This window comes from Acartia tonsa, chromosome 13 (assembly GCF_053477335.1).
Source record: "Acartia tonsa isolate MP-2025a chromosome 13, ASM5347733v1, whole genome shotgun sequence".
Taxonomy (NCBI): domain Eukaryota; kingdom Metazoa; phylum Arthropoda; class Copepoda; order Calanoida; family Acartiidae; genus Acartia; species Acartia tonsa.
The window spans coordinates 37,127,670-37,140,062 of NC_137272.1; the positions used below are offsets into that span (position 1 = coordinate 37,127,670).

Here is a 12,393-nt window from a genome sequence, read left to right on the forward strand (position 1 = left end):
TTAAATAAAGTTCTCAATTTCAGGGAAGTTTTACACCACTTTATGCAAGGGGCGACAAGGCTAATATAACTATATATCAAAACCACTAGTAAAATGTAGGTTTTTTAGCTAAAAAGATGAATACTCTAGAAATTCGACCAGATATCATTTATTTATACCTATATAGAGAGCCCCACGTTTTTATTTAAATCAGTGCATGGCCTAAAGAATAAATTGCATTTGAACTTCAGTGTATTTTTTCTTGAAAAAAGCTGTAAAATTATGTTTTTAAACTATAAAATTCATTAAAAAAAATCTGCAAGTTAAAAAATGAAAATTCCGTGAAGCTTTTTAGTAATAAAATTCATTCTTAGTGTGATTGTTTCTTAAATAACAAACATGCCATAGTTTGCAATAGATCCAAAATAATTTGTGTTGCTTGTGAAAAAAAAGGCAAGAATTGCCAAGATATAGAGAAAAATGAAACGTTGTTCGCTCTTGTAAATCTGAACCAACAGGTCTTTGTAATATTTTTAATTATGAATTATAAATTCAAAGTGATGTGTCTATTAAAAGCAAAACTTTTCTAAAAATAGTGTTGGTCCGTTCGTCTAAAAGGGTTTTTTTCCGTTAACTTGGGCATGTTAGAATTGTCTTATTGATTTTAAACTTTACTTGGTGATTCCTGTAGTAGTTAATTATTTATAATTTAGAAAAGGTAGCAACTGTATAATTTATACAAGAATGTCCATACTCAGTTTTTCAACAAATTTACTCCAATTTTGTTTTGACATTTAGAACATTTACATATATTATGATTATTCTATAAGTTTTATTGTTCATTCGTCCTAGTGACCTATTCCAGTATAAGAATCTGAATTGATATAATATTTTTTTGAAATATTTATATACTTTGAAATCTATTTTAAATATTGAATGCCATCTTTGTTAATTAATGTATTTCTATACAAAAACCAAAAATTATTGTGGATTTAAAAGAACTTCATGTAAAATAAATGAAAAAAAACTTGTTGAAATGATGTTAGATCTAAGGAAAATAGAGGGTTTTATTATAAAATATGAAAAAAAAATTAGGCCATGCACTTATGATTTAAATAAAGACGTGAAGCTCTCTATATAGGCATACATAAATGATATCTGGTCGAATTTCCAGAGTATTCATCTTTTTGGCTAAAAAACCTATATTTTACTAGTGAAACACATATTTATATATCTATTTAATTTTAGCACTGAAGGGGTATAATGGACGAATAGCAACATTCAGACAACATTATTATCCAGGAATTTATATTATTATTAGCGGCTTCGCCCCTAGACTATAGGAGCTTTGTCCCTAGAGGTTTGAGGGGGTTGTGGGTGTCCCACCCCCCAAGAAAATATCTTAAAACCATTACAGGACCAGTAGGTATATTCCCTGAAGAGTAGAGCCCAATCGGTTTAGTGGTTACTAAGAACTTAAACTTCAGACAGACGGACAAACATCGTTCTACTTTGTATTATAAATTAATCTGTTAAATATCCTTAGATTATCTGACTGTCTGTCTATCTATTACTTATAAATTGTCTATCTATAATTGCATTCGAAGTCGATTCTATCCGCTGGATTAGAACGGGTTCTCTGTCATATTGAAAAATCATGTATAGCATAGTATTACAGAAGGTTTCCACGAATTTTAAAATACAAATCAAAAAGTTAATACCAGTTTTGCTCAGAGGCGTCCAAGCTTTTTTATTTGGAGGGGGGGGGTAAAATTTTGAAATTTTTTTTTTTTTTTTGGGGGGTAATCTTTATTTTATAGGGGCATTTTTTTTATTGGGGGGGGGGGGGTAATCACCCCTTTACCCCCCCCCCCCCCTTGGACGTCTATGGTTTTGCTAAACCGGGCCTTCCGTATTCACTTACTTTATGTTTTTCTGTATAATTATTTTCATTTCTCTAATCATCTGTTTTTAATAGAGTCTGCACATTTTCTGTATTGATACCTGTATTTTTTTTACTGTTCATCTCTAAATATATAGTTATGTGTTTTATTTAACTACTTCTCATCTGTATATCTTTTAGTTTATCTTATCTATGTATATGTCAGTTTCTTTAATATCAGTCTATTCTTGGTATTTGTTTTATTTTTCTGTTTGTCTAAATATAAACAATTAATTTTGTCTTTTAGTATGTTACTTTGTCTGTCTGTTTATCTATCTATTTATAATATAAATATGATGTAAAGAGGGTGAATGGGGCTGGGTGATCACAGTTTGTGCTTTCCTGGTTCAAATCTATACTACTGGACTTCAAATGAGGTAAGGAAAAGCCATCATACAGTTGAATTAAATTGCAAAATTTCGGGCCAAAGGATTACAAAAGTTCTAATAAACCAAGTATTTCCAAACCTAAACCAGATTTATAAGCAAGTTTTGTTTTACAAATTTTCTTGGACGAACTAAGTAGAGAAACATATCGGATAGTCCCCTTAGTATTGTGTATACGCTACATTTGATTATAGTGAGGGAAGTTAAGCTAATACAATGTTTTTTTTTTAAATTGATTAATTTTTAAAATATCAATTGCTCTGCCCCAGGCTCTTAGCCTCTATAGCATCGTTTTTAGAGAAAATGGAGGAATTTTGGAGGCAGGGGTGGGTATTTTATTGTCGCAGTACCCCAATGACATTATCATATCTTATCGGACATACTTACAGACATTCTATTATTTTACTATATGAAATATTTTTTTTTCAGTTTTGGAGTTTTGTTTCTACATCTGATTAAAATCTATGGTATTGAAGATGTTATATTAACAGGTAAAATATTTTTATAAAATTATTACCCATTCAAGGCCTTAGAGGCTGCTGTGACCTTCAAGGAGGTCCTAGGGATATATATCACCTTGTAAAGTGATCTATCACCTTTACACCGAGGTTCATAAAATAACTCTTTGATTTTACTACTTTTACCAGGGAACTATAAATGGACATAAGTTATACTTGTTTAGGGGCCAGGGCATTCCCTTAATTTGACTATAATATAATACCAGCATTAGAAATCATAATTTTCTATATCACTGCATGCCTTTAAAATATGAAACATTTCTTGAATACGTTTTTTTGATTTCAACAAAGCAGTTAACACATAAATACTCATTTGTTTTATCTAACTATCTATCTATCTATCTATCTATCTATCTATCTATCTATCTATCTATCTATCTATCTATTTATCAATCTATCTATCTATCTATCCATCTATCTATCTATCTATCTATCTATCTATCTATCTATCTATCTATCTATCTATCTATCTATCTATATATCTATCTATCTATCTATCTATCTATCTATCTATCTATCTATCTATCTATCTATCTATCTATCTATCTATCTATCTATCTATCTACCTATGTATCCAGGTATGATAGGTGCCATGTGCCTGTCTGTCAGCTTTGGCCTTTCACCGGTAGTTGTCGCTTTTTGCAGGTAATGTAATATATTTATCATGGATAAAGGAATCAGGTAAGAAGTGAAAAATAATTTAATTTCTACCATGATTGCTGATTAATCACATCCTATTATATAATGTAGTAAGGTTTTTTTTGTCTGTAGCGATGGATCTTGCTAACCGCTGAATCAATTGGGTTCTTTTTTTAATAAGCTTCACATAGGTCCTTTTATGGTTTTACACTATTTTTCTAGCCCCTAGAAACAAATAGCGTACCTGTTGGTATGATTCTATGTGTAGAAAGCTTGAATAAGACACAGGAAAGTACACTGGGGGAAATGTTGTTGTTTTTTTTCATTTATCTATCCCATTCTATTATTTTTGTTCTTTAAGTTTAAGTTTCTCAAAAGAAAATGTGGTTTCTCTCAAAGTGCTAGCGGATCACATAACTCCCCCCCCCCCCACTATTATTTCAATTAATATAATATAAAAGGGGAGGGTTTTATTTCTTTTATTAATGCCTAACACGTATGGGCCTATACCTTTCCCCTCCTCCTCCTACCTAAACTCTATTAAAAAAAATGGAAAGGAGGAGGGAGCTACTTTGGTCGATTGGCAATTTAAGGGAAACCACCAAAGAAAACTTTACAATTGCTCTTGTTACCACCGTATTTGTACCTTTTCAGTTTCTTATTGTTTTTTTTTGTTTGTTTTGTTATTTCCTTGTTTTAACACTTATCTAACAATCTATCTTTTACTTTTGGGTGTGCAATTACTTCTGCATAAGAATCACATCAAGTTGACAAAACTTAATACTATTGCAACATTATAAGCTTCCCCTTTCCCTTCCATTTTGCTTTAATTTCATCATTCATCACCTTAAATGTTTTCTTTTGGCTTTTTGTTAGTTATGAAATCTATATCAAGGGCGTCAAAGCTTTTTCATTTAGTGGAGGGGGGGCTAAAATTCAAAATTTTTTGGGGGTAATCTCTATATCATATAGGCATGGACGTCCAAGCTTTAAAATGAAATACTGTAAAATACTTTAGCCAAAATTTTCCGTTATTTGCTACTTGCTAATTTATAAACTTAGCTAATGTGACGGGTTTGAGAATTTAGGAGAACACCATTTTAAATATTTTCTCCCCTTACTTTAACCCTACGTTTTTAATAGGTGACCAACATTGAATATTTTTTTACCCCATATTCCCGTACGAAATAAAAGATAAAAAAAGCAACGAATATTTTTATTGGGGTGGGGTGGGGGGTATTGTAATGACCCTTTCCCCCCACTCCTGCAGACCTCTGACCAAAAACAGTGATGAAATCCTATCATGTAAAGTAGTAAGGTTTTTTGTCTGAAGCTTTAGATTACAAGAACCCCTTTCAGGTAGGCTTCACATTGATCCCAAAATGGTTTTAAGCTTTTTTTATTTTTAGATATATTCCTTGAGATAGTTTTAAGTTAATTTTTTATTCCATTCTTACCTCATAAACGCATAAAAAGTATAGAAATTTATGTCTAAATATTGTTCTCTTACATGTTGTCACTTTTTCTAAAATATTTCCAACACTGTGACTCTGCAGTGTGTGTAAAAATATATAACGAAAGCAGGGATAGGAATATGGACAAATAGAAAATCTTTTCTAAGATCATTTAGCAAGGATCTAAAGGGATAAGACAATGGATGATAAATTGATGTACATCCTCAATGGTGATACACAAAATTACCCCATCTGTAGATTACAATTAGCGGTTCAAACGTTTGGACGCCCAACTTCATAAACCAACCAATCAATATTCAAAAAATCGTTGGGGACTAGTATAAACAGTCCAATGTCCCTTCGCTGGCATTTTAGGGGAAATTATACCGTTGTTTGTCAATTATATGGGGAGAAAAAGTTGTAGATCAATTTAATTTTTGTTTCTTTTCCCTATGACCCTGTGTTTATTGTAAAAAAATATACAGTAACTATTTAACAATTTAACTACATCACTACAAGTTTTGATAAAAAAATATATTGTTACTTTTTACAATGGAGCTACCATAACCAAAAATGTTGTTGTTATTGTAAGCAGAGAAGGACTCCTGTTGACTATTTTTCATCCACAAGGTTATACATACTATATATACATAGTCAAAGATCAACAAATCAAATTAACGAACATTTACAAAAATAGAATTGAAGTTGAAGGAAAAATAATAATTCAAATTATATCCCAACAAAAATTTATTGCATATGAAATAAACTACGAAATCGGCAGAAAACAAATACCTGAATTGTATGCCTTCCCGCCCCATAAAAAATAGAGGAAGGGGTTACTTATTCCCCCCCCCCCCCTCTCCGAATAAGTAATTACCATATACACGTTTTAGATTTTATGTTGAAAGATGCATTATTTGTAGAATTTACATTTTCTCAATGTTTGAATTTAAGAAAACAAAGGAAGCTAAAAATAATAAATTTGTGTCTCATGTTAACTGTCTCTTTTAATTTTCATTACCCCTTAGATACATTTCCCACTCTTTTTATTAAAATTCTTTAGACTTTGTCATAGAGAAAATAGCACAAGAGTTTAAATTCCCTCTCTTTTAATCTTCATTGCCCTTACATATATTTCCCTCTCTTATTATTAACATTTGGTAGACTTTCTCATGGAGTAAATAGTTAAAGTTTTTTATATTACTGTCTTTTCATTTTCATTACCCTTTAGATATATTTCCCACTCTTTTTATTAAAATTCTTTAGACTTTATCATGGAGTAAATTATACAAGAGTTGTATAATCCTCTCTTTAAATCTTCATTAACCCTATGCTACATTTCCCACTCTTTTGAATAAAATTCTGTAGACTTTATCATAGAGTAAATAGTACAAGAGTTGTATTTTCCTCCCTTTAATTTCATTAAAATTCTTTAGACTTTGTCTTTAAGTAATTATTTCTACTCTTTATAGAAATTATTATATGTATAAACACATTTAATTTTTTAACTATTTATTGGTGGAATACATATGTTTCTCTATAAAAATAGATCATCAGTTCCAATTAAGATGTATAAAATAAGAGTTAAAAAGATATATGTCCATGCATTTTGAATCCTTTAAAGACTTTATAGTATTTAATATATTTGTAGATTTTGTTTATTGGACAATAGACACTTGTACTACAGAGAATAAAAAATTATGTTATTTTATATCTTGTAACTTTTATGTAATTAACTAGAAAAAAACTGTAGTTTGTTTCCTACTTGTAGGTAAAAGGGAAATAGGGGAATTATTCTTACTCTTAAATGCTTATGTGGCTGGCAATCCTATTCTTAAATACTTACTCAATGAGTGTAAATGTGTAGAAATTAGTTCTTCGTTAGTTTATTTGTAGGAAAAAAGGGAACTAATTCCTATTCTAAAATGATTTCTCTATGTATTAGAATATGTAAAAATCAATGACTTCCTTTCTAATATTATGTGGACGGCAATCCTATTCTTAAATACTTACTCTATGAGTGTAAATGTGCAGAAATTAGTTGTTGTCGCTTTACATGTTTTATCTTTTCTATTGTATACTATGAACAAGAATGACAACATTTTAAAAAGCTGAGCTGAACAATTAAGACAATTGTACAATTAGAGAATGATCAAAAATACATGGTTATGTAATAATCTTAAATAAAAATAACAGGATGTCTTTGTGTGTGTGCGTTTGTCTTTACCGTAGGAACTCGCTAGCTGCTGAATACATATGGCCACCCCCCCCCTAAAATTTAGACTCTCATAAGTCCTTGAAAGGTTTATAACTATTTGGGGGAGGGTAACACCACCCTTCCAAGAGAAAAGGCACATAGAAAAAAAATTATTCCTTCCCTAAATTTATAAAAAAAATCTTTAAACTTATATTGAATATAAGTGCCATATACACATACTACAAGTGCCCTGTAAGGCCTCTAGGGGCGTATCCGCCATTTAATTAGTTGTAAATTAAATGTAGTATTTGAACCATGCAAAGCTATTTTTTTTAGTTTGAATTACTTGTCCATTGTCCCTTCCCTGAATCCATTCAAGTCGTATGAATTTCTAAATCGTCCGTAGGCAATAAAGATATTATCTGGCATAACTAACAGCAACAGAATATTAGACAAGTTAGTAAAAGCCAAGTTTTTCTTAAATTAGGGTCGATTTCAACCTTGGCATAATGATTCATGTAACAACTAGGTTAGGTATTTAAGAATCGTAGCAACTCTAGGGTTAGCATCATTTTAAACTTGCTGATTTTCGAATGTTAATCTTTTTTTGTATGATATAATTATCCTATTCATTTATTTTATGGATAATGATTTCTAGGACAACATTGTATACTTTCATCTTCTCTAAAATAAAGTCCTAACAATACAAGGCAGTAAACTATAATACATTATAATGAAAAAGAACATTTATAAAAAAAAACTTCTAATTTGATTGCATATTGATTAGAATGCAGAGGAAATATGCAAATAAATAATTTAAAGAATATATTTTGCAAAAAACTTGTAATGAAAAAAATTAAAAAAAACAGACATAAACTTGAAATGTACTCACATATTTGTGAAGAAACCAATATTGACTACATACTGATAATTTGTTCACTAACAAGAATGACAACATCCATAATAGCGAAGCTCTGAAACGATATGACAGACGAGCATTAACTCTTATGGGATGTCTGAACTGAATTTACAAAAAAAATATAAAAAATTTACGTATAACTCTAAAAATCAAATCAATAGGATGATTATATAAAAAAATTGTTGTTAAAAAAGTTAAAAATCCACATGTTTAAAATGGACTTACATGAACGTACGGACATTCTGGAAATGATTATAGAGTTGCTATGCTTTCTAAATCGTACCCAACTACTGCAGGAATCATCATGCAAAGTTTGAATTCGATAGGACAATTTTAACTTGCCAAATTAACAAAAAAAGCTATCCTTTACGTACGGATGGACGGACGTACGTACCGACCCTAATTATAGAAAAGCTTCGCTTTTAAAAAGTACATTAGTACATCAGATCCTGAAATTACAATAGACTAAAAGACACAAATAAATGTAAAGGAACTACATTAGTCTATATGATAATTGATAAAAAGCTAAAAGTACTAAACAATGTTCACTTCAAGTACTTTATTTTAAAGTTAGTATGTTTTTCAACCTATTAAAAAAAAAATACACTATTCTAAGATATGAAGATATATTTCGATTTTAGCAATCATTTTCAATTCATTTTGTCTCTTGTAGAAGTGAATCAAGCAATATTAGCTTGGTCGTTATAGACTTAAAGTACAATATAGAACAGCACATTATATCATTTCAGACAAAGATATATTTTTAAATGAACTACTCTAGACTATAACAATATATCTGAAAAACAGTTCGCTAGAACTTTTATGAAGAATAATAAAAAATTCCCTGTGCTCGTTTTTTAGAAAACTTAATTATTTATCATATAATGTTTTGTTTTTAGAAAAACTCTAGGGGCACTTTAGGGGGAGGGGGGGGGTTGAATTTTATTGAGGAATAAAAAATTTTGGGAGGGAAAAGTTTTTAAGGGCGGGGGGCTGACGCCCACTCATTTTTATTTTTAGTTAAAAAAATTTAATTAAAATTTTTTTTTGGGGGGGTTGGTATTTTTTTCTAGGAGCGATTTCTCTTGGGAGATTGGTGTTACCCTCTTAAAAATAGTTATAAACCTTCCCAGGACCTATGAGAAGCTACCCTGTAAATGAGAACCCGATCGGTTCAGCGGTTAGATCCTTTGGTACAGACAAACAGACAGACAGACACCCTGTTATTCCAATAAATAATCAATAATTTTATTTTGTTGTTTAAAATTTGTCTAAATGGAAATTTACATCTCTGTCAGAGTGGCTTCCATAGAACTGTGGAACAATATTAAGACAACAATTGGAGACAAATAGACAGGAAAAAGTTTTCATAATAGCATTAGATTACTTTTCTAAGTACATATATGCAGGGAGGATGGGAACATTTGGTTGTTTACTACACTAGTTCCCAAACTTTTTTGATAACATTTTCTTATAATGTCTTAACAACTGGGGACTTTTAATGAATTTTGATTAAAGGGTCCAATAAGTAGAGTGTCCAAACGTTAAACCACTTTTTAAAAATCTATATAAGGGGTACTTTTGTGTACAATCATTGAGGATGTACATTAATTTATCAGCCATTGTCTAATCTCTTAAATCCCTGACATAAATGATATTTTTGTAGCTGGGAAAATTACTAATCTGACCATTAAAATCAATAATTCTAAAAATTATAATTCAAGTAATAACATAAAATAAATGTTTGAAAGGGCTCTATAAAAATCTAAACTAAATTATAGATACTAATTACTTTCATGCAGAGTTACAAATCAGAACTGCCTATTTTTCAAAAGCCAAGGGAGGAATGGAATTTATTTCCCCTCTCATAATTTTTTGAAATAAATAAGAGTCCCCCCCCCCCTTTCTCATAAAATTTGACTCAAATTTGTTAGGGGGAGGGGGGCAATATCCTGCCAAAAAAATGTAAGACACTTTAAGAAGCTTGGACGTCCTTGTTGCAGGCGAAAAAAATAAAAATAAAAAAACTGTGATGCAATAATTCTTCACTAGTAAGATAAGAATTACCTGAGGTGGGTTCTTAAAAAGAATGAAGAACCGACCAAATTCTTTTGTTGTAAAATTATAATCAAAAAAAGTTAATCTTTTTCACTCAGTGAATTTATCATTTAATATAAATTATTAAAAGTTTGATAATATGTATAAGTTTTTCTTTAAAAGCTTTAAATCTAAAATTTGAAGATCATTTACAAATCTATTTTGGTAATTTGATGAAAATATTGCCTCCAAATTTTAGTAAAAACCCACCTCTAAAAGGTAAAGCAGGTTAGCCTTACCTATCTTACTTAAAAATCAAAACACCAAGACAATTTCTTATTTCCTTTTTATGTAACACTGTATATTTTGAGATGCTGAAAATTATCTAAAAAAGTATAAAGAGAAGAATAATCATTGTTGTGATATTACAATGAACCATTATGAGCTATCGAACAACAAATGTCAAGTATAGATGTATAATCCAGACAACTACCTATGCCCAGTTCACAAATAACTTTTAAAGGTCGACCAATTTTTTCTGTAGGTCAACCTAAACAAGTACAACCCACAAATACCTTTACAAAATCAGTCAACCTAAAGCTTCTATAAGTCGACCTAAAACTTCCAGAGGTCGACCTTTGTCTTTTGTGAACTGGGCACTAGCCAAAGTGGTGAGTTAGTTGATTTCAAAGACCAAATACAAAAATGGGACAGAGTTGTTATAGCTCATGAAACAATTTTAAAATTATATATTCTATTTTAGGAGAAAATCCACTAGATTAACAGCTGTTGTTGGAGGATTGATAATGTCATTAGCTCTTCTCTTTGCATCATTTGCTACTCAAGTTCATCAAATTTTACTCAGGTAACTATGTACTCTTTGGATCTTTTACTACTCAAGTTCATCAAATTCACTCAGGTAAATAAGCACTCTTTGCATCATTTGCTACACAAGTTCATCAAATGTTACCCAGGTGAATAAGTACTCTTTGTATCTTTTACTATAAGGTTCATCAAAATTTTAGTCTGTTAAATATCTGCTCTTTGTATCATTTGCTACAAAGGTTCATCAAATTTAACTCAGGTAAATATGTACTTTTTGTATCATTTGCTACAAAAGTTCATCAAATTTTGCTCAGGTAGATATGTACCCTTTGCATCTTTAAAATTTGTACTATTTGTATTGTTATAATGCAGGCAATGGATATTGGATGGTATATTATATGTTCTAGTACCAAATGTTTTATAAATACACTTTCTCCTTGATTATCTTAAAAACTTTGGAAACTTTTATCAAATCATGATTGTTCAGGTCAAATTAGCAGTGTCCAAACTTTTAGCTTACAATTTTTATCTACAAAAGGAGTAATTAGGCTATCATAACTATGACTTTATTTCAACTTATTTTTTTCTTATGTTATTTTCTATACAATTTTGTATAAATGCATTATTTGCTTTTTATTTTTATCATTAGAAATACTCTTTCTATCATTTCATTTGTTTGTTTCTCCTAATTTATACTTTTAGTTATGGAATATTGTTTGGATTTGGGTGTGGTCTTGTCAGAGAAACAAATGTTCTAATGCTTTCACAATATTTTAAAAGGTAAGTTTTATCTTAGAAAGGATTGGACATTGGGATGTTTATTACACTAGTCCCAAAAGTATAAACATTTGTTTTCTGATTTGTTCGCTTAACAACTTTTGGGACTTATGTTGAATTATGATTGGTTAGTTGAGTGTCCAAATATTTTAACCACTAATTGTAATCTGCTGAAGGGGTAATTTTGTGTATCATCATTTGGGATGTAAATCATTTTATCAACCATTGTCTTATACCTTTAGATCCATTAAAATTTTAGTGATTTTTTTCTATAATAAATCTAAGTTGGTCTAGCTGTTAGTAATGCCAACTTGACTTTCTCCTGTTTTTTTCAAGATTTGTTTCAGTACAATCTCCCTTTTCTCTCAAAATATAAGACGAATTTTATTGTATCAATTACCAAATATAATGAATCAAAATTCTTTTGTAAAATTAACAGGAAGTCTTTCTGTCTTTGTTTGTGTCTTTCTCTGTGTACCAAAGTGTCCCTCCAACCGCTGAACCTGGGATGGCATATAATTATAAAGGGTGTAAAAAAAAAACAATCTATTCACTTTTTTCAACATCAACTCAAAGTTTAGGTAAAAAACTAACTAGATATTTCTATTCTTGTTTTTGAATATCCGTCATGCTTGAATAAAGGCAAAAGTATATTACTAAATACTGAACCAACTTTGATTTCCTTAATAGTAAATCTTCTCATTAGTCCTGTGAAGATAT

The 12,393-nt window shown here is 30.1% G+C and overlaps 1 protein-coding gene across 1 annotated transcript in view; it reads left to right on the plus strand.

Moving 5' to 3' along the window:
• The first annotated feature begins 2,229 nt into the window (after window positions 1–2,229).
• The window catches only part of LOC145304098 (monocarboxylate transporter 10-like), a 68,543-nt gene continuing 58,379 nt past the window's right edge, over window positions 2,230–12,393 (plus strand). Inside the window, exons 1-5 of the mRNA XM_080145859.1 lie at window positions 2,230–2,298; window positions 2,737–2,798; window positions 3,404–3,470; window positions 10,835–10,936; window positions 11,599–11,676. Coding sequence (XP_080001985.1) covers window positions 2,294–2,298; window positions 2,737–2,798; window positions 3,404–3,470; window positions 10,835–10,936; window positions 11,599–11,676 — 314 coding nt within the window. The 5' untranslated portion in view covers window positions 2,230–2,293. The remainder of the gene's footprint in view (window positions 2,299–2,736; window positions 2,799–3,403; window positions 3,471–10,834; window positions 10,937–11,598; window positions 11,677–12,393) is intronic.